The 22,620-nt window shown below is 37.2% G+C and overlaps 1 protein-coding gene across 2 annotated transcripts in view; it reads right to left on the bottom strand.

Moving 5' to 3' along the window:
- Positions 1 to 231: 231 nt before the first annotated feature.
- MDFIC2 (MyoD family inhibitor domain containing 2) overlaps positions 232 to 22,620 on the bottom strand; it is a 113,065-nt gene continuing 90,676 nt past the window's right edge. For both annotated transcript variants that reach the window (XM_023199792.2, XM_023199794.2), the window contains 2 exons: positions 12,439 to 12,660; positions 232 to 2,936 (listed from right to left, as the gene is read on the bottom strand). In XM_023199792.2, the coding sequence (XP_023055560.1) occupies positions 2,677 to 2,936; positions 12,439 to 12,660 (482 nt within the window). In that variant the 3' untranslated portion in view covers positions 232 to 2,676. The remainder of the gene's footprint in view (positions 2,937 to 12,438; positions 12,661 to 22,620) is intronic.

Here is a 22,620-nt window from a genome sequence, read left to right as displayed (position 1 = left end):
CTTAAATCAGAATACTCTGTTGCCTGAGAAGTCCCATCTTAAAGAACAACATTATCTTTATTTGTAATCACAGGCCTTCATCATTGCAGAAAATATCTGAGCCTTCTCAGATTCTGATATTTGTATTTAATCAATAACCACATCCCTTTTTGATCTGCCTTACTTCTGCAATTGTATTTTCCCAGTTGCGTATGTTTCATTGTGTAAGAATTCAATTGAAAGAGCCATTCATGTTTGCAAAAAGGATGATGTTTTATTATTGGTTATAAAGAAAAGAAATTTCACACTTTGTATAACCGACCCTTTCTGTTGTAGCACGGTGAATTCTGAAAGTGAGGAACAAAGTTAACAAACCGTGGAAAGCAAGGCCACAGAAAGATCTTGTAGTGTTCTGACCACATTATCACATAAGACCTGGTGATTTTTATGTCTCTAAATGACAAGCATTCAATTCACATTTGAAATGCACAATCTTTGCATAATTTGAGGGTATGTAGAGTAGAAAGAATAAGGGAATGAAAATTGAAATATTTAACACCAATATGGCATGGCCTCACCAATGATACCAAGTACCATATTATAAGAATGGGGTTCCAGAGACCCCTAGGTGTTCCTCCTTTAGTGACTAGACCACGGGTAGAGGGGTAGGTGCTCAGAGAGGAGCCAGGAGGGATGGGACATAAGGAAGCACTAGGAGGTACAAGGGAACAACTGTTGACGATGTTTTAGTATTTTAATAACTTAACACCTGTGCCACTGTGTACCAGCTGGACTAAGAATTGAGTAGTGCAGGTAGTCAGAAAATTAGAACCCATGTTAGAGTTCCTGACACTGCCAATAATTCACTGTGTGGTCTTGAATAAGTCAGTTCATGGGGCCTCTGTTTTCCCCTATGAAATATAAGGTTGCATAAGAACAACCTTATGTTCCCTTCCTGTTCTAGGAATCTATTTTTTTTTTCTTCTAATGATCTACAAGTTCTATGCATCGAGTATAGAGCTGTTTCTTCGAGCTTCTGAAAAGCAGAAATACTGTTTCATAGAAGGTGTGGGGCACTTTCATGCTCTGTGGTTTGTGAATAACGTGATCATCAAACAGGAATGAAGCCAGCATTAACCATGGATGCACTGTGCTGCCAGGAGCAAGTTGAGAGTGGTTAAATGCCTTTTTAGAGGCAGTTTACAAATATTTTTAAAAGATGAATAGTTTTCAATGTGTGGGAGAATTTACTTCAAATTGGAAAAATGTGCTAATTTGCTGCAGAAATAAAGCAAATGGTGATTTTTCCTGAAATTTCCTAAGTCAGGAAAAAACAGGTATTTTGGAGTTTTCTTTTGTTATTGCTGTTGCCTTAAATCACAGACAAAAAATTCCCTCAACTCTCAATTTCACTTTTGTATTCTTTGTTTGGTTACTCATGCATGATGCTTTTTTATATTCAATGAAAATATTAAGATATATCCATTGAAATTTAGCACAAAGTAATGAGCAATGTATTTGCCCAAGGACTATGGAATTGTTTATACAGAAAGTGAAGATTCCAAACTAACTTTAACCTAGATGTGTTTTCACCACAAACTGTTTAAACTTATTTGAGACGAACATCACTTTCCAGTCTATATCACATCTTTTTCTTAAAAAAAAATAAGTAAAAGAAGTACTTGACATAATTATTGATCACTTTAATTATCAGACAAGGAAAAACATATGGTTTCTGATGCACATGCCATATTAAGAAGCTTGGTGCTGAATAAGTACCCTCAATGTGTATTTCTTTCTGGTAATCTATACAAATGATAGTTTTGTAAAATGAACTGAATCTGTTTTAATATCCTGTTGCTTATTGGACCTGACAAATAAAAATGAAGAAAGTGAAGAATTGATTGGGATCTTTTTTTTTTTTTGAAACTTGCACATAATTCTCATTTATGCTTGTTAGAATAACTAACAGCCTTTCTGTAACAAATTAAGAATATGAATAACCTGTTATGACATAGTCATAGACATACAATAATATGGTCTAGAATTATAGTACTCTCTTGAAGTACACCATATTCAAAATTCACTGGAGATGTTTTAGAGACATCTGTTGTAATTACATGAACATGGTTTCTAATTCATTTAATTCCCTTTCCTACCTAAACTGTACATATAAGTGAATTTTAAGAGACTGTATAAATAAATTTTTAATTACAAAATGATGTTATACAATACATTATTAATAATAACCAACAATACATAATGTTTATGCATGAGTCCATTAGAAAGACGAGCTAATGTATGTCAATTCTAAAAGAATGCACTAATTTGTCCTGAATTTGTGAATGAGGTTGAATCCGTGATGCAAGCTGATGAGTGCAATAACGCAGTGGCTTAACATGCTATTTTGTAGTCAAGAAACATCTTGTACCTACGGCATTTAAGAGGTATTTAAGATTTGTTCATCACATGTGATCAAGAATCTTATTTTTCAGTGAGCCATGCGGTTGTGAAATTTGGAATAAGACCACTGAGTTGACAATACTAGCTTTCCTAGACAGGTGCAGAATAAAATGGCCTATAGCATCCAAGAAATGTGTACAGTCCTTACATTTCAGCACATGGAAATCAGTCTTGTTGTAATGGAATTTCCCACTGTGGCCAAAAGGACTGCCGGAATGTGGTTACTTCGTTGTACTAGCGGTAACAGATTTCTGAAATCTCCATGGCCAGTTCCAGACACTCGCTGGTCTCGTGGCAAGATTCGAAAAGGCTGCAGTCCATGTCACAATTGCAGTTGCAATCATTCCGAGAGTGATTTTCATCCGAGGTGTGGTGATACCGGTGAGAGGGGCAGCACACTTTGGTACACACTGTTTCGCACGTGCCGGGCAGCATCAGGAGACAGTCCCAAAACTGGCAAAACAGACAGGCGAGGATAAGGGAGGCACACTCCTCTGTTTAAAGAAGAAGACCAATTAATAGTGGCACATCTAGGAGTGTCTATGAAGGGCGGGCATGTGTGCTGGGATACTTGATAACTTGATAGCCAACTCTTAATTATTTGTCCACATTAGAGGTAATGTACACCGTTCTTCTCTCAAGCTCCCCCACCCCCATGCCAGTGCTGACTCTACTTAAGTAATTGCTTTATTAACTTCCTGAACATTTCCTATTGATTCGACATAATCTGGTTATTTAAAGTGCTGTCACTTTTCTAAACTCCTTTATTTACTTTGCCTGCAAGGCTCTGGGAAGCCACACAATTAGCTACCTCTTTGGAAACCTTGCAACTGTCTGAAAAATTGCAGGGACTCCCCAAATACTTGGAGCTTAAGAAGCAATTAGGACTGAGGACAAGGAGAGACTCTACAAACGCCCTGTTTCTTATCATCAGGCTTTGTTATTTTTCAACATGGATTCCCATAAATCTGCCACACCCATATTCCAGTGCAAGCAAAAAGCACATTTCAAAACTTAATATAAATGCTTTTTAAAATAATCACAGCTTTTGGGTTGTGTTTTATTTTTAATCTCTGTTTCCATTTCCCTCCAGTTATGTAAAGCCTTGATTTTATATTCAAGTTGTTTAAGTGTAATACGTCATCATATGCCTAAAAGGTTTTAAATCTTATCAATCCTCTTTAAGAAAATTGGTTTAAAAATTTACTACACAGACTTGTAAAAATCTGGAAAGTATCTCTAAGGCATTGAAGGTAATTGGTAATTCTAGCCAAACAGCTGTGATGGGTTATAGATTATTATGTTTTTTGTTTCCATAAAGGGAATTAGTTAGAAGATGTAGCAGTTCTCTTGTTAAAACTATAACTTTTCTTTCTTTTAAGTTAAAAAAGTCTAAAAAATGTGTGAGTGTTTTGTAAAAGGGTAGGCAAGTGTTCATGTGATCTATTATCTAATTAATTAAAATCAGTAATCTGAAGATTATTGATAATTGAAAGTAACATTCTAGCATGAATTGGAGAAAAATTTCTCCTCTAGATGGGCTTATTGATTTAAGTTTGACTTTCATAAGGGTCTATATTTGTCCCAATAAGAATGCTAATAACTTTGGTTTTCAGACTTTAGTCAATGGGGAGTGTATAAGCATAAGGAAGAGATTTTGCCTATAGTATCAGTGCTCTTATTGCCCTATTCATTTCCTTTTCATTTTCCAGAAAACTCTTTTCTTTCATTATTCGTATAATTATTAGTCTGTAAGTGAAAGAAAAATATGGAAACATCTTATGAAAAGGAACACATATTTTAAAGAAAGCCACTTTGATTTCTTGTAAAAACACTATATAAAGTTATAAGGTGAGTCCTGAATACAGGTAAACAAAAATCTTTCTTCTTTCCTCTTTTTCTCTCCATCCCTCTTTCTCTTACCTTCCCTTCCTTTCTTCCCAGAAAGATGGTGGTAAAGAACCACATCATGACTGTTATGACTACTTTAATTATCATATATTGTTGCAGGTGCTGTGGCCATTAGTATTTATAGTTTAGGCAGCAGATTCCACAATACCTCTACAGTGTACATACTCATCTCTTTGCCAAATATGCTGCATTTTTCTTCACCTAGAGCCAGCTTTTAGCATGTGACCAACTCTCCCATATCTCATAAGTCACCACAAGCCGCCCACAAAAATGCAAGAGCAAGTTAGTAATAGTACATAGACAGTTTCAACTAAGCTTTTCTGAAAAGGAAAAGATGGTCAAAGATGAGGGACATACAACCTCACCGAGTTTCACCAACATGAAGACCGCTGCTATAGCAGCCACTGGAAAAGAAGAGGCTGTCAGCAGATCATATTCCAAGTGAATACTCTGTGATCCCTCAGGCTGAATGCTCAAGAAACTTACTCAAGCTTATGACCATATAAAAATGAGTCCACTGGATCCTGTCCTTTATACATGCAAGGTTTAAAGTTTGCTTTGGAGCTAAGTAGGGCGGGAATGCAGGTGACCTTAAGGATAGGAGCTGGTGTTTCCTATCAGAGTGTGAAGGACCTGTTTGTAAAGTGGTCTTATAATTTCCTAAGAGTGTACAACCTTTTGGTTCAATTGCTCTTGCCAATGTCTCCTCAACTTGGCAGACTCTGGAGGTCTCGTCTTCTGATGTATACTGTAGATTTTATTTACAAAAGAAAAAAAAAAAGTTTTGGCTTAATCCTTTGGCCAAATTGGCACTTGTTTCCTTCTACCCACCTATTTTGCACTTGAGAATACAGCCTTTTTTTTTTTTTTTTTTTCTGTTTCTAAGTCAGTCCTTTTTATTTGGTTTTAAAAGGCAGAGTCTCTTGCCCAAAAACAACATGGTAACATTAATGAATTGAAAACAGATTTTTCCGAACTTTCAAGTGTGTTCCACACTTTTCCTAAAAGGCATGTTAAATAGTTCTACATGAGCAGGTAAAACTGTTTTGCATATGGCCAATTTTTGTTTGCACAAGCAGTTCAGGGGAAAATTTGCAACTGTTTGAAAAGAGTGTTGGATTTCCTCTTGTCCTGAATGAGTATATTTTTCTTTGCCTGCACTATTTCCTGGGGATTTAATGTTTAATAAATGTGATTTTCAAAGTCATATCCCGTGATTCACACCCCTTCTCAGCCCATCCAAAAATGTGTACCATATAGGCTATTGCCTGCCACACATCCCTTCTGCAACGTCTTCAAAACATCTCACTTACCAAGGCCAAACTGCATTTTGGATCTCTCACTCCCCGGTCCTACAAATCTGTTCCTCCTCCTATTTTCTTTTATGGATGGCTCCTGAACACCCAGATGAATTCGGCAGAAACCTGGTAGTCATTCTTTGTCATTTTGCTTTTCCTCATCATACCTTTCCCATGCAATTCATTGCTGAGTGCTGCTGATTCCACCTCAAATTTGTATTCAAAATCCACAAGCTGCTCACCACCTGCAGGGCCACCATCTTAGCTCTGGCCGCCATCAGCCACCAGCAATAGCCTCCCGGCAAGGACACTCTGCTTCCACACCAGCCCACTTCAAATTCTTCAGCTCCTTCGATATTTTTAATTCTAAATGTAAACAACTCACTCTCCCCTTAGAGAAAAGTGCCAAATCCTTGCCTTAGCCTACAAGCCCTTGCATGATTGGATTCCTGCCTGTTTCTCTGACTTCTGGACCTACTCTACTTACTTCATACTCACAGCACTCTAGCCACACTGACTAAATTGCAGTATTTGGAATGCACCTGGCTCAGGGTCTTTGCACAAGCCGTGTTTTTGCCTGCATTGCACACCCTCCTGCCCCCCAACTTCACCCAACTCCTATTCAAACCTTTAAGTTTTTAGCTTCAAACACCTTCCCTCTAAATCACATCCTTGCTGAAACTCTCACAGCAATCTGTTTTATTTTTTCTTCATAGCACTGACCATAGGATGGCATGAAATTAGTTTGTTACCTCCTCCTACTAGAATCTATGTTGCAAGAGGCAAAAAACCATATCTCTCTCTGGTTGATTGACTAAATCAATGAATGATTCTAACAAGTAAATATTGTTTTTTACTTGTTACTCATTTTTTAGATGCAAGGACTAAGGTTCAGAGATTGTTTCTGACTGTACTAAATCCTCCCAACTGTAAGATTGTAGAGCAGAGATTCAAATCTAAGTCTTTCTGGATCCAAAGCCTTTGGTCTCTATCCCACTGTTATATGTGTCAACTATTTTGCCAAAAGCCAGTCTATAGCCCTCTATACTTTTTTTGGGGGGGGGTTATTTCTCTTCTCCTTCTTTATTTAGAACCTTTGTTTTGTAACTTTTTAAAAACTTATTTAAATTCTTTTTTAAAAAACATTTATTAAGTTCAGGGGTCATGTGCTGGTTTGCTACATAGGTAACCTTGTGTCATGGAGGTTTATTAGACAGGTTATTTCATCACCCAGGTATTAAGTCTAGTACCCAATAGTTATTTTTGCTGATCCTCTCCCTCCTCTCACCCTCCACCCTTCAATAAGCCCCAGTGTGTGTCGTTCCCCTCTCTGTGTTTATGTGTTCTCATCATTTAGCTCCCACTTATAGGTGAGAACATGTGGTATTTGGTTTTCTGTTTCTGTGCTAGTTTGCTAAGGATAATGGCATCCAGCTCCATCCATGTTCCTGCAAAGGATGTGATCTTGTTCTTTTTTACAGCTTTGTAGTTCTCTATGGTGTATATGTACCACATTTTCTTTAACTAGTCTATCATTGATGGACATTTAGTTTGATTCCATGTCTTCACTATTACACATTTTGTGCAGGCCTCCACATACAGCTTACGCAGGTCTCCAAATAACCCTGAGTTGAGTACTATTATGATCCCTGTTTATGGATGAGGAAACTGAGGTAAAGAGTGTTTAAAGGCATGCCCCAGGAAACACAGGCTATTGTGGCACTGTAATTTGAATCCAGACTGACTCCTCCAAAGTTTTTAACTAGGAAGCCAACCTGTCTTCCATAATATGCTCCCAGTTTCCTTCTGACACACTTGAGCATGGCACAGGCCACTGCCGACTTCTTGATAGCCTGCTTCCCTCTCCATTCCCTCCTCTGTGCTGGATTCCCAAGACTGGCAAAGAACATTTTCCAGTTGCTCTTAGTGGTTTCTGTCTAGATTCAGCCAATAGAAGGCAGTAAGTGGAACCTGCAAGATGGGAGGAAGAGAAAATTCAGGGTACTTCTCTTGCTCTTTGCTTTGGGTGGTGTCTTAGGCAGTGGTTTTATCTCCTCTCTGCTTTCATCTCTCTCTGAATGTGTATCTTCCCTCTGTGGCTCTGGCTAATGGCAGTGACTGTGGTCTAATAGTAGTTAGTGACTAGTGGTCTATCTGATAGTGGTTAGTGACTAGTGGTCTAACAGTGGTTAGTGACTAGTGGTCTATCTGACAGTGATTGGTGACTGACTAGTGGTTTATCTGGTAATGGTTAGTGACTAGTAGTCTACTTGATAACAGTTAGTGACTAGTGGTCTATCTGCTAACGGTTAGTGACTAGTGGCCTATTTGATAGTGGTTAGTGACTAGTGGTCTTTCCAATAACGGTTAGTAACTAGTGCTGTATCTGATAGTGGCTATTACTCGTAGTCTATCTGATAATGGTTAGTAACTAGTGCTCTATCTGATAGTGGCTATGACTCATAGTCTATCTGATAACAGTTAGTAACTAGTGCTCTATCTGATAGTGGTTATGACTTGTAGTCTATCTGATAATGGTTAGTAACTAGTGCTCTATCTGATAGTGGTTAGTGACTAGCAGTCTGTCTGACAACAGTTAGTACTAGTGGTCTCCAAGTTCATACCAGTGCACTAGGAGTCCGGTGGGATGAAAGGAAGAGGTGGGAGACGCTTCTTGTTGTTGCTAATGTCTGGATGGCTTACTACTGTTCACTGTATTTGACTTTTCTGCTCTTTGTCACAAGTTCTTTGCGTATTAAATCTCCTCTATAGAACACCTGGCATCCTGGCAGAGGCTCTAATCACTGCTATTGAAGTGCCTACCTGGCTTTGCTTCCTTAAACCTGAATTAAAGAAGGTTTAAGATGGATCAGAGACCTGCAGGCTGCACAGTCAACAGTGGTGTTTCGCTGGGAGCAAAAAGCCATGACAAAAACCCCCTTGGGGTTCATTTCCTTTCTACACCCCGGGGCACCTTTAGGACATGGAGGCCGTGATATGCAGAGTGATACCCTAATGACACTGAAGAATTAACACAGCTTCCAGAGGTGTTAAATGTACAACTGGGGACTGGCTAATTAGAAGGGAGAATATCTCTCACTAGAAAGCATCATCTTTAATTAGACTGGAAAAGATGGCAATGCAAGGAGGTTCCACAAGTGTATTTGAGGGGCGCCTTATGGCTGCGGTCCTGCACTCCCTGATTCTGCCCTCCCAACTTTGGATCTTGCCATCTTGGTGCCCATGATTAGGAGGTGGGAGGGATAAGAGCAACCACAGTAGTTCCAGTAGTTCCTGAAGCATTTCTGAGCTGCTGAAGCACACCTCCTGCTACCCCAGGACTCCTTATCCTAAGCGGCAAGAATCGTTCTCCCGGAAGTGACCCCAGACAAATCACAATCCTTCCTCTTCCTCCTCAAGGCAAAGAAAAAGAAAAGAGCCAACATTATACCAGCCCAAAGCCAGTATTTTAATACACTAATATGCTATCACAGAGAATTCAGCATCCTAATGAGATTCATGACACAATGAATCCACCGATTACTAAAAGTTTCCAAAAGTATAAAAATCAGTTCCCACTCCCCCACATTGAGTTCTTTAAAAAAATGTCTGTAATGTAGAATGGGAATAAATAAAGAGTGATTGAATGCCTTTCTCTAGCTGGGGTATCATCCCTGATGTTATCAATTTTAATAGCTACTTAAATATGTCAAGATCTATTTAAGTTCAGACAAGCACAACTAACACTCAAGTCAGTTCTTTAGAACTAGAATGACTAGATTTGGGTGATACTAAGTAAATTTGTGCTTATGTTTTTTTCTGAGCAAATGAACTGAAATAATTATAAAATTGAAACATTTTATAAGGTGACACTAGTGCATTTAATTGTATGAAATTTACAGTGTAGAAAATGCAATCATTTTATTCAGTAGTCCATGGTGTAATTAAGACTATTCTTTTGAGGTATCTTGTATTTATGATTTTCCTCTTCCACCTGGATGAGATGCCTCAAATTCAAAATTATACATCAATTAGGTATATTCTCAGGATTATTTTTAAGGGGACTGTTTTCTAATATCATGTATATTTCTGGTTTTCTTATCCACAGAGAAGCTTTCACAATCAGAAGTTTGCAGAAACAGAAGTGGGGACACGGATAGTCCTCTGGACACTTTCCATTTTATTCAGGAAAGGGACCACACACGATGAACCACAATTTAGTAATAAAGTAATGTTTCAGCACACAGTGTGTGATGTGCAGTAAAGATCCTTTTAAATTCCCATCAGAGCACACACCATGAACTGTGCTAATGGATGTAACACATTTTACAAAATCTGCATGTGTGAGGCTTTTCCATCCTGTTTTAAGTGGGGCAATGTATATAAATAATAGATATTAGCAATTAAGCATCTATTCCTATGCACTCATTTATACATTCAAAAATAAATTAGCCACAAACTACATGAAAGTGGATGCAATATTCTCTTTTCCCTTCTGTTTTCCCTGCTGTTCCTGAAAGATATTTCTGTATTTATCTCGGTACGAACAATGACCCCAGCTCTCAATTTCTGCATCCTTAAATTAATACAATTACTATCAAAATTCTCTAAAATGGAGTGAGTCTGACTTAACTCTTGATTTCCTTGATGTTTGCTGTTTAGGATAATAAGAGTTTTTTATCACTCTTTGGGGGTCTTAGGCTGACTTCTTTTCCTTTCTCTTTCATCCGGGTGCCAAAAGCTCTTACTTCACTGGGGAGATTTTTCACACGGGAGGAAAGGGACTAGTGGACTATCACCTATGTGGTCAGCTTACAGTCTGAATTTCCTGGAAATGATCTAATTTAATTATCTTCATGGATCTCCTTTGCTCTTTGAATGAAGAGTAGTCAGCTATTTTTTTTGTTTGTTTTTGCGGGAGGCTCTTGGGTGTCAGTTGCCATTTTAATGAAGTAGTGATTTGGACCCTTTCCTGAGAATACAAGAGTTCAGGTGTCATGCTAGTTGGCTTGGCCCCTCTTATTCCTCCAGTATCCCTGATAGGTCAGATCACAGTGATTGTGGGGAGAAAGTATGTTTCACTGTGTGGATATGTACAATGGCAATTCCCAGTTCTGGGATTTAACTTAATTCAATTATTCACATAATAAGCAGCATCCACACATTTCTGGTAAAATCTGATAAAATTCTGTAGCATCAAGATGCTTTTAAAGAGGCCTCTCTGCTGTTATGTTTTCTTGACTGGGATTAATCTCTACCAAAGCTAGAGACTTGAGTATCATCCTGAATTCAGAGTCATAATCTGATAGCTACAGGTCAAAGCTGGCCCAATGATGTGTTGTTGGGAGTATCTTGAGCTTTGTAAAATAAATACAAGTAATGATCAACACTGGAAAACTTAGAAATTTTACATAACACTTCTGGTCTCTGGATTTTCTTGGAAACTTCAATATCTGGCAACTCTGGCCCTGTATTTCCTTCTGGCAACAATCAGCTGGTACTGTGTTGAGGTAGTGACCTTTAGATAAGCCATGCGCTCTCCAGCTTGCCATAGTCCTCACCAATTCCTATTGTTTACTTCCAGCCTACTTAGTATTCATATTATCCGTATCTGCAGGCAACTACAGGCAATTAAGCCTGTAGTTTCTGTCCTAAAGCATTCATGACAACATGTGCACAAGATACCACATACATAGCATGTGTTAGAAACCCTCCTTACTTTCCAAAATTGTAATCATAATCATGGCTGAAATTGAGTACCTACTGTGTACCAACTTTTGTACTAGGTGCTTTATACATGTTATTTTATTTGATCCCCAACATATCCCATGGTGTTAACGAGCCTATCATATAATCAGAGACTGAAATTCAGAGATGGTAAATTTAAAAAACATGTCCAGTACTCTACAGTTAATAGACTTCAGAGGCAGAAGTGAAACTGGTGTGATTCCAAAGGTGCTGCTATTCAATGTTTATTTAATCTTTTTTCTTATTTTCAAAAAGTAAATATGAATTTAAATGTAGACCAGAAACCATACCTTATTACATTTTCCTTTGAGAAACTCCAGACTTTCTTTAAATGAAAATGTAGATACTGAACACTACAAAATTCTTGAATGGTTTGTCTCCTGTAAAGGTCATTGCAAAGTTAACCTGAGTAAAATTCCATATCTTGGTGTGGAGTCCACAGTTTTGAACTTTGTTTGGCTGATTGTTTATTTATCACCAAACCAATTTGAAATTGGCTTTGCAAACGAAACGTACCCTTTATATCATATATAGGGATGGTTGGGTCTAGGTTTGCACTGATCAGAATGTCTAGGGATAATACCCAGGGGAACCACTCCTTTCTCATAGATTGCTGAGGTAAGCATCTTAATCTTTTATGCTGTCTATACTTATATATTTCCAGCATTTTAATACTATTTCTCTCTGCCTTCTTCTCTCTGATTAGAGGTATAGACTGAATAGTTCCATATCTGAGGAGAGAAAGAAGTTTTCCATTTTTCTTTATCTGCCTCATAGCCCCATAGCAAGAAGATTATGTCCCACCCCAGCTATTTAAAACATGCTGCCTCCGATTCCCAGCTTTGAGAGCAAACAATCTGCCAAGCGCCTCATAACTGCAAAGTGACCTTGACATATGTCATTCACCAGAGTTTTCAAATCAGTCTTCCTGTTTAATATTCATAAAGACTTTTTTTTCCTAACAGCATATGTGATGATTTTACAGGGGATGGGGGTTGGGAGCTTTATTTAGAGATGGTTTGAATTCTGAGAAACATACCATCAGTGTCTCTGTGATGAACTGAAGTATCAGTTTGGAGGTAAGAAAATGTTGTTTGGCATTCTTCAAGGGAGGACAGTGATGTGCTCGATTCTGACAGTTTTTTCTCATTGGGGTTTTCCTTGGCTGGTCCATCTGTGATATTGAATTCAGATACTGAATTTATAACGATAGCATTAATGGGTTTCTCATCTGCATGCTTTTCATTTGTGAGTTGCATATCTAGATGAAAAAAGAAAAAACACATACAGAAACCCACTATAGTTTATGTGACCTAGTGACCTAAGAATGGACATTTGCAGAAATTTTCACATTTGACGTTTCTAAGATTAAAGTCTTAAGAAAAAGAATGAAGTATTATTGAGCAAGACAATTTTGAATAAAAATATAAGAAAGAAGAGTGCAATCATTATAAAATTTTATAGACATTGCAAACTACTTATCATGGTAATTTGTGACACTTATTTCTACTTTTTTTTTTTTTGGTGATAAATAGGGAGAATCAAGCAATTCATTCACTTGGATCAACAAAATCTCATAGTACATTGCCAGCCTCCTCTCATAGTGTATTATTAATCTGAAGAGCAGGATAAGGATCTCATATGGTGGGCAATACTGCTGAGTTATTCATATGATCTCAATCAAGTCACTTTATTACTTTGTTTTTACAAACCTCATTTTCCTCCTCTCTAAAAAGAAAAATGCGTATAAATGAATAGTCTATAAGCTCATTCCTGCTTCTGTCCTCATAACCTCACGGTGGCTTTCTCTGCCTTGATATTTAGTTCCTATTCAGGTGATAACTTGTATGGCTTTGGGGGTATGCTTCTTGGGAACATGCTTTATTTCCACGTAACTGTCTGGCACAATAGTTAGAGATGTTCAGGGAATTTCCAGCAAAGTTCTTGACTGAGATTCTGGTTTGGAGAGCCATAGAGAAGGCTGAGAAACCCCAAGTGTTCCATGTATTTTACATCTCCTGTACAGTTGGCCCTCCGTATCTGTGGGTTTCACATCCCTGATACAACAAATCCTAGATACACAGATAGAAAATATTCAGAAAAAGCTCCCCAAATAACAATGTAACAACAAAAATGACACAAATAAAAAACAATACAGTATAACAACCACTTACATAGCATTTACATAGTATTAGGTATGATAAATAATCTAAAGGTCAAGTAAAGTATATGGGAGGATATGCATACACTATATGCAAATACCACATCATTTTATATTAGGGACTTGAGCATCTGAAAATTTCGATATCTGTAGAGTCCGGGAACCAAGTCCCCTCAGACACTGAGGGACACCTGTATGCATTTTCCTGCCACGTAATGATTGGGAGTCTGCTCTGTAACAAGCACTGGGCTGTATACTGGGGATAGAGGGATGACTAAGACAGGCACGGACCTTGACCTTCATGAGCATCAAACAAATCATCAAAGAAATAACTGTAAGTTACAGGATTGAGAAGTGTAAGCATATCATAAAATTATGTCAGAGAGGACCAGACTGGGTCATGGTGCAGTTAATTTATAACTTCCTTACAGGCTCATGATGCCCAGGAACAACTTAAAACCTGAACAAGCAACAGTCCTCATGGTTTGGTGGCAAAACTGGGAGGTGGTCAAGAGGTGTCTTTGGGAATTGCATTACCATTGTTAACACAATGCCTTGTTGGTTCGGTAATGCTCATTGAGTGACTGAAATTAATAATGCAGTTGGCAATCTGGTTTGATTTTACCATGCTTATGCAGCTCAGTGCAAGAAACATATTCTTGCCAAGTCTATCTTTATTTCCCTTCCAAGGTTGTTTCTTAGTTTAGGGCCAATGGAAATGTCTACTGTGTTCTGCCTTCTAAGGCAATGAGTTCTAGACTTTTCTGCAGAGTAGAATCACATGGGAAATCTTTTAAAAATTCAGAATTTTTAAAGCTCTTGTATTCTCCTCTTCAGGGGACCAATTAAATCACAATCCTTGGTGGGATGGGAGAATTTTTGAAGCTCCTCAGGTGATTCTAACATGTAGACAAATTTGGGAATCACGATGCCAGGGATCTTCTGCATTTGAGACTAGAGAAAGAGAGAGAACAGCCCGCTGACCTGTGCATCAGTGATTTTCAGAAACCAATCTTAAGATGGTTGCTTTCTGAAGACTCCTAACTGGCACCAGAACTATCAGTCTGGTATACACAACTGTCTTAGGTCATTTTTGTTTCTTTCTGATCCTCCAAACAGCCTTGGTTTTCAACAATGTTTAATTTCTATTCTCTTCCTTTTATGTGCTGGCTTTAAATTTCTTGGTTGTGGTTTCATCCACCATACAAAGGATTGGCAGAAATAGGGATTCAAGAAAACATCTATTGTTGAAAGCAATTAATGTAGTATTGAATATTGAAGTGGAATCAGCCTTACGGATGAGAGAACACTAGGCTTCCTCTAACCCCAGAGGGATTCACCGAATTAATGATATAATGATGATGATGACGATGATGATGAAAATCATAATTAGTTTACTTTTCTTACTTGGGTATCAAAGCACCCAGTAATCAGTTAATATTGGAGATAGATGGACATTCAAATGATGTCTTAGAACACTAAGAGCAGCATCAATATTTTGGGCCAGATACTTTTCTGGCATGGAGAGATTGTAGGATGTTTAGTGGTATCATAGTCTTTTATCCACAAGATGCTAGTAGCACCTGACCCTTTAGCTCATGACAATGAAAAATGTTTGTAGATACCGCTGCATTTCCCCTGTGGGACAAAATCATCCTGGTTGAAAACCACTGCTTTACACACACACACACGAACACACACACACACACAGCGTGGCATGTATCTTATGTCAAGTTCTATGTTACCACTTATATGCCTTATTGAACTTAAGCGTCACAAAGACTCTAGGAGGTAGATATTGTTAGCCTCCTTGAACAGATGGGAAATGTATGAATGGGTATCCCCAGTTAGCAGATGAATGAAGGTAACCAAAGCTTACAGAGTTTATTTAGGTAAATTGTCCAAGGCCTCCTCCTTATTCAGTAGTAGAACTGAGATTCAAATCTAGGCCTGGTGGATTCCAAAAGCTTTGTGCTTGTCCTTTTCCCTTTTATATTATGCAATATTTTCTCTAATCTATTCTTAGCTTTTATCCCTCCTTCCTAACTACTGAGAATGCACATCAGCAAAACCTTCTCACCCTAAATACTGCGATGTGTCACCTGCCCAAAATCGAGCCTTGCAAATAGCTGAGTTTTACACACTCGCCTTTCCCTAAGCAATCTTTGCAAAGCAAAACTACCTTCTTTGCACACTCAGGGAATCCTGCTTGTTCTGTTACAGCTGCTTTATCCCATACATTAGAGAGCAGCTCAGAAAGAGCTGATAGATAACGAGACCTTGATGAGTATGGAGATTGCAGCAGCTATTTACTTAAGAGAATTAATTAACAATCAGTTCAAATTATCACACGTAGTCAGGCTGCATGTAATTTAAATTGCTTTTGCACAAAGTAATTCAGTAACAAAAAAAAGTTGGATAGAGGTTACTGGAATGTAAGAACATGCGGAGAATACAGTATACAGCCAAGTGGTATATGATTCTCTTTTTAATTTTGTGACAATTTTAAGTATAGCATTTTGAATGTAAGTGGTGTGCTACATTAAGCAACCATTTGGAGCACACTAGGCTTGTACTGAGAGAATTTTATGGAGAAGTTAAACTGCCATTCATAAAGTTATTTTAATTCTATATCTCTGTTTATATTTTTATTTTTTTTTTTCATTCCTCAGTGGGAACTATCTGTTGCTCATTAGAAAGTCATCCGACATGCACACATTTGAGAACCCAGTCTGTTCAAACCAGAATTCTGACATCTGAAGTGAGTCACAATTTTTGGGTGAATGTTACTGACATCTTCCATCTCTTATAGATGATGCTAACAATAATTTCATCACATTCAGATTCCTTCCTTTATGGTATCATTTGACATTGCACCCAAAGTACTATAAAGTAGCATAAGCTCAAAGGAGAAACATAAAAAAGTAGTATCACTTCTTCTGTAGAGAAAATTATTTTAGAGTTAAATAAGGAACTTGTGAAACTATATTTGGGATGTTATTCATAGTTCTTGACATTAACTTAGAGAAAATAATTTTTACCAATAGTTAAAAACAAACCAAAATTAGGACAAAAAATAGAAGCTCATCTATATTTCTTAGAAAAAAATTAAAGTGAATCTTAAACATCAGTGAAATAGAAAATTCATGTTTGGGCTACAGGTAATTGCAAGAATGAATGGACATAAACTTAAGTCCGAGAAAAGATAGACAGCTAATTAAGTTTTTATTACTGTTGAGCAAATGTTATTAATTTAATTCAATTAACATTTATTGAGTACCCACATGCAACGGATGAATCAATGTGACAGGAGCTATTAATTTATTTACTCTAAGTTATTAAGAAAATGTTTTAATGATTTTCATTTTTGATCACTAAATGTGACTTTGTAATTTTTGCGTCCATGTTTTATCTCATTTGAGTCTTTATAGATAAAAGCATTCAAATGATAAATAACTACTATGTCCTCTTCTCTAGGTCCGCTGATTCTATTCTTGTTTTTCCTTTCTTTTCCCATTTTCCTTTCCCTTCTTTTTTCTTTTCCTTTTCCTTTCCCCCTTCCCTTCCCTTCCTTTCCTTTTCCTTTCCCTTTCTTTCTGCCTTTCCCTTCCCTTCCCTCCCCTTTGCCCTTCCCTTCCCTTCCTTTTCTTTCCTTTCCCTTTTTCCTTTTCCTTCCTTTCTGCTTTTCTTTTGCCTTGCTTTTCCTTTCCTTTCCTTCCCTTCCCTTCCCTTCCCTTCCCTTCCCTTCCCTTCCCTTTCCCTTCCCTTTTTCCTTTTCTTTCCTTTCTGCTTTTCTTTCTCCCTTCCCTTCCCTTCTTCCCTTCCCTTTGTCTTTTCTTTTCCTTTGTCCTTTCCTTCTCCCTCTCTGGTGTAATTCCTTGACTGACCATTGTCAGCTTCTGTTTTCTTCCAGCTCCTTCCACGTATTTGTTCCTTAAGACTTTGTCCTCTTAGTTTCTTTCTTCCTACACTACCCTTAAAGGCCATATTTGTCTACACTCACAACATCATTGATTACTTTATGAAGTTGGCCCCTAAATCTTCATCCAGCCAGCCAGAGATGCAGGCAATATTTGCCAAGCATAAACTATATGCCTGGCACTGCACTAACCACTGCAGAATTCAGAGAAGAACAACAAATGGTTTCAGTCCTCAAGAAGCTCATAGTCATCACAAATTACAGTTTCACACTTGTAACTGTCTATTGGACATTTTATGTGGGTAACTAGCAAAATCCTTTCAATTATTATGTCTCTTTCTACTAAGCCCCTCATCTCCCCAAACTGGATAACTCTGGCTATCCCTGGAGAATTCATAATTCAATTTGTCTTTATTGTATTGTCATTTTTCCAGTTCCCTGGGCTTAAAACTATTCTTTGGCCCTATCCCTCCATCCAATCATTTACAAGTTCTTATTTATTCCTCCCACTAAACATCTCTCAAGTCCATGTCTGCTTTTTCATTTCTATTACTACCACTCAGATTTAATCCTCTCTGCCCTCACATCTGGACTCTTTTTCAGAAGTCATTGGCTCTGAATATAGTGACAACTTTCTTCAAGATATCTTATGCATTATAATCAAAATTATACTTTGGACAATATTCTTCTGATAATATTAGTCATAAAGAAAGCAAAACACACACATCATGAACACACACACACACACACAAATATTAATGGCTCACTATTACCTGAATATTTTCCCATTTTCTCTTTTTTTGAGACAGTGTCTCACTCTGTCACCCGTGCTGGAGTGCAGTGGTGGTGGTGCAATCACAGTTTACTGCAGCCTCAACCTCCCAGGCTCAGGTGATCCTCCCATCTCAGCCTCCTGAGTAGTTAGCACTAAAGGCGTGCACCAACATGGCAAGCTTATTCTATTATTATTATTATTGTTATTAATTTGTATTTTGTGCAAAGACTCAGTTTCACCATGCTGCCTGGGCTGGTCTTGAACTCCTGGGCTCAAGAGATTCATCCATCTTGGCCTCCCAAAGAGCTATGACTACAAGGGTGAGCCACCATGTCTGGCCTCCATTCTCTCTCCCTCTTCTCTCTCTATTTATTTTGTTTTTCTTTTTAGAGACAGATTCTTGATATGTTCCCAGGCTGGGCTAGAGCTCCTGGGCTCAAATGATCCTTTCACCTCAGCCTCCTGAGTAGATCTTTTTATTCTCATTTAACCTACAAATTCTATTGCCAAGTTGCCTATGGAAACAGGTAGCTTGTCGCTAAGTTTTTCTTGTGAACAGTAAACTCCAGAAGCCTACATGGAAATTATTACATAAGACTTTAAGGTAGGGTGATTTTAATTTTAGTTCTAGGCCAAAACATTTAAAGTGAGTGTATATTTCAAATGTATAGACCATTTTTTTAAGCTATAATGGTGAATTATGTTTTCCCTTGGATTTAAACTATACTCCAGCTTAGAATTTAGTACTGTAATTATCCGTGGCTGAAATCAGACCAAGGCAGACAAGTGACATTTCAAGTTATAAGCTACCAAACCATTAACAAATTATTGTGGTTAGTAAAAGGCGTTAATTAAAGTGACACTGTATAGAGAAAAAAAGTTTTTTCCTTTGTATGAAAATTTTGTAAAGTTCATTCAAATGTTAGAAGTGATTTTTGTTATTAAAATATATGATTATAATCTCCACAGCTTGGTAGGTATTAATACAATACATAAAATATAGGAAATCATTCAACATGATCAAACATGGTGAAAAGTATCAGCCAGGGTCAGAATCATCATTTTTTAGATGTGTAGATCACTATTATTTTTATATTGAGTAAAATTTGAAAACATACAATGGCTGAAGACAGAACAAAATTAGGAAGATGAAGATTTCTTGACATTGAGAAAGCATAATAAAAGGTGATTGATACTCAAAGAAGCTATGTTTTCAAGAAAAACATATTTTCTTCTTTGAAAGCTGAGTAATAAAGCTGAGTGGATAATTTTCTCCAGTTGAAGAATGAAGCCTTCTAAAATTTCCTCACCTTTTTGAAATGAATGGAAATAAGTAACTATGGAGTATTCAATTGCTACATCCTGATAGATTGGATAAGACAAAACCTTGGGTTCATTAAATCTAATTTGGGAGGGAGGATAAATAAGATAAATATATTTGACATTTTTTCTTTAATTTTCAAATGGCAGCTCTGGTTGGAAGATGTCCTTTAAAAACTTTCAAGTTAAAGTCATAGTTGTATAAATCATTGTTTTGATTTGTCTTCTGTAGCACTTCAGCTAAAATCCTGCCTCAAGAAACGTTAGATGAAATGTTTATCAAGGGCTATGAGAAGAGGACATTTTAAGCCTTTTCAATCAGCCTTAGTAAATCTTTTTTAAAAAGAGAGAAAAGGCTAAAGTATATTATTCCTCCAGAAATAATAGAAGTGAGTGTTCAAGGTGAAAAGGATTAAAGAGTACAAAAGAACAAGGGAAGAAGGCTGAGCATGGCCCTCTCCCCACGCTTCCCTGACACCTGCAAAGCAACTTCAATTTTTGGGGGCTGAAGTTGGCTATTTTTTTTTTTGGTCTAACTATTGTGGATAATTACTTCAGTTTTCTGCCCGCCACTATACTTTGCACCTGTAGGCAGACATAGGCTAAGTGATATACTTTTATAGCTAGATCATAAGCTGGTAACAAGGAACAATTGACTCCTAAGAGATAGTTGAATCTTCTTCAGACATGAAAGCAGTTTGCAATTACGAGTCTCCATTTCATTTTTATGCAGTTACCTTCAGTTTAATGTTTGTAAAAAGTGTCTCAAGAAATAAAGATTATGTTATCCGAGAAAAAAAAATGGTTAGCAGTTTTTATAGTTTGATGCACTTGGATTAGTAATAGGTTTAAGGCTCTGAAAAAATAAATGAAGCCAATCAGGCTATAAACTCATGCATGATTGGTATTACATGTACAGTCAAGTTTTTACTATCAGTGTTTAAATATAAATGTTAAAAATAAACCATAATTATTCAAAATATTCTCTATTATGTTAAAACCATCACAATTTATTCATCCGAACTATTTGAATGTCACTTAAAGTCTCTTATGTGCATTATCACATTTGAAGCTCACAACAGTTTTGCAAAGTATTATTATCATTATTACATGAATGAGGAAACGGATAGAGGGTCAGAGATTTTAGTGGTTTGCCCAAGATTACCCGGTTGGTAAGGGGCACAGCTAGTACTTGAACTTATGTCTTCTAATTCCTACAGCAGTCAGACTTTGTATTTCCAAACTGCTTCAGAAAGCAAGCACTCTGATACGAGCTTGAGATACTTTCTGAAATAAAACTGCTTTGTCCCTTCTGACTTACCCCTCTCCAGGTTAATTGATCCCGCTGGTATTTGATTAGCAGGTACTTTGTAAGTAGGTTCAAACCCAGAATTCCTGTTTATAACTAATAACTGCTTTTTCCAAACTTACCCCTCAAAGCCCACTGTAAGAAGCCTCCTACAGCTGTCCCCTGCAACTCCAATCAAAATTGTTTCCTTTAGGAGCCCCCAGAAATCCAGGTTGATATCCTCACTAGAGCCCTGAGTTTAGTTTATAGTACTGTGATTAATTGTGGATGCATTTCTCCTCTCCTTTCTGTTGTGAATTCCTTGAGGTACATAAGCCATGTAGCTCAATTTCTCAGAACTTAGCATAGTGCCTGGCAGAAATAAATAAATAAATAAATAAATAAATTTCAGCCAACTGATGACCTGACAGACTAAAGGTGGGGTGTCTTGGTTTTCGGCTGACAATGGACCCATCCTTAGGGGAGGTTTTCTGAGCACATCCCAGTGGTCCTCCTTCCACATTCTCTGTAGACCAACTGATCCTAGTAAAAGTCTATAAATTTCTGTCTTTTGTGGTAAAACACATCTTGGTATTTTATTTTGATTTGAATGCAACATTTGCATTGATATCTGTAAAACTGTGAAGAATACAAAATGATACAAATAAATTAAAATCTATAAAGCTACCATTTTTAACACATTGTTATATTTGTTTCACAAAAATGTAAATATCTGGTATATATGTAGTTTATATTTATAGATTTATATGTATGTATCTACATATTTGTATTTATGTTTCATATTTGCATATTAGGATATATATTCTAATTCTAATTTATATATAAATAAATATACAATTATAATATATCAACATAATTAGATTAATAATTAATAAATATACTATTTTAATTAGATATCTGATTAATACTACATATTCTAATTATAATTTATATATATATAAACTTACAGTGCTTCCCAGATGCCATTCATTTTTCTAAGAGCTTTGCCTATATTAACCCATTTAATACTCCCAGCAACCCTTTGTGGTAGGTACTACTAGTGTCATTGCCATTTTTCACATGAGGACACAGAAAACACAGGGATATCAAATAACTTACCCAGAGTCACATAACCAGTAAGTGATGGAGCTAGAATTTTAACTAAGGCAGCCTGGCTCCAAGTCCATGTTCCTAACTAACAGGCTAGACTGTCTGTCTAGATAGAATTTTTTTAAAGTGGAATTTTATTGAATATAATGTATTATAGATGCTACCATTGTATTGTAACCATTTCCCTTCATCCTAAAGATTATTGAAAAACATACTCAGGTCTCTGCTCAAATGTCACCTCCTGGGTGAGGCAGGCCTTCCCTTACATTACATCAAAAACAGTGCTTCCCAATCAGGGCAGATTTTGCCCCCAAGGGAATGGAAATTTGGCAATATCTGGAGACAATGTTTATTGTTATGACTGGGCTAGGTACACTAGCATTTTGTGGGTGAAGGCCAGGGATGCTGCTGTACAACCTATTATGCACAGGGACCTCTCCCCCTCACCACCAAAACCCATAAAAAATGTGGCTTCAAATGTCAATTGTGCCAAGGCTCAGAAATCCTTTAATCTCATAGTCCTGATCACCAGCCATTGCTATCACATCACTCTGTTTCATTTTTCTGCGCAGTGATTTTAAAAAATATCTTATTTGTTTATTTGCTAATGGTGTGCATGGATTTCCCACCCTTGACTAAAATGCCGCC

This window comes from Piliocolobus tephrosceles, chromosome 2 (assembly GCF_002776525.5).
Source record: "Piliocolobus tephrosceles isolate RC106 chromosome 2, ASM277652v3, whole genome shotgun sequence".
Taxonomy (NCBI): domain Eukaryota; kingdom Metazoa; phylum Chordata; class Mammalia; order Primates; family Cercopithecidae; genus Piliocolobus; species Piliocolobus tephrosceles.
Note: the sequence above shows the minus strand (reverse complement) of the source record. Positions and strands in the feature narration are given on the sequence as shown.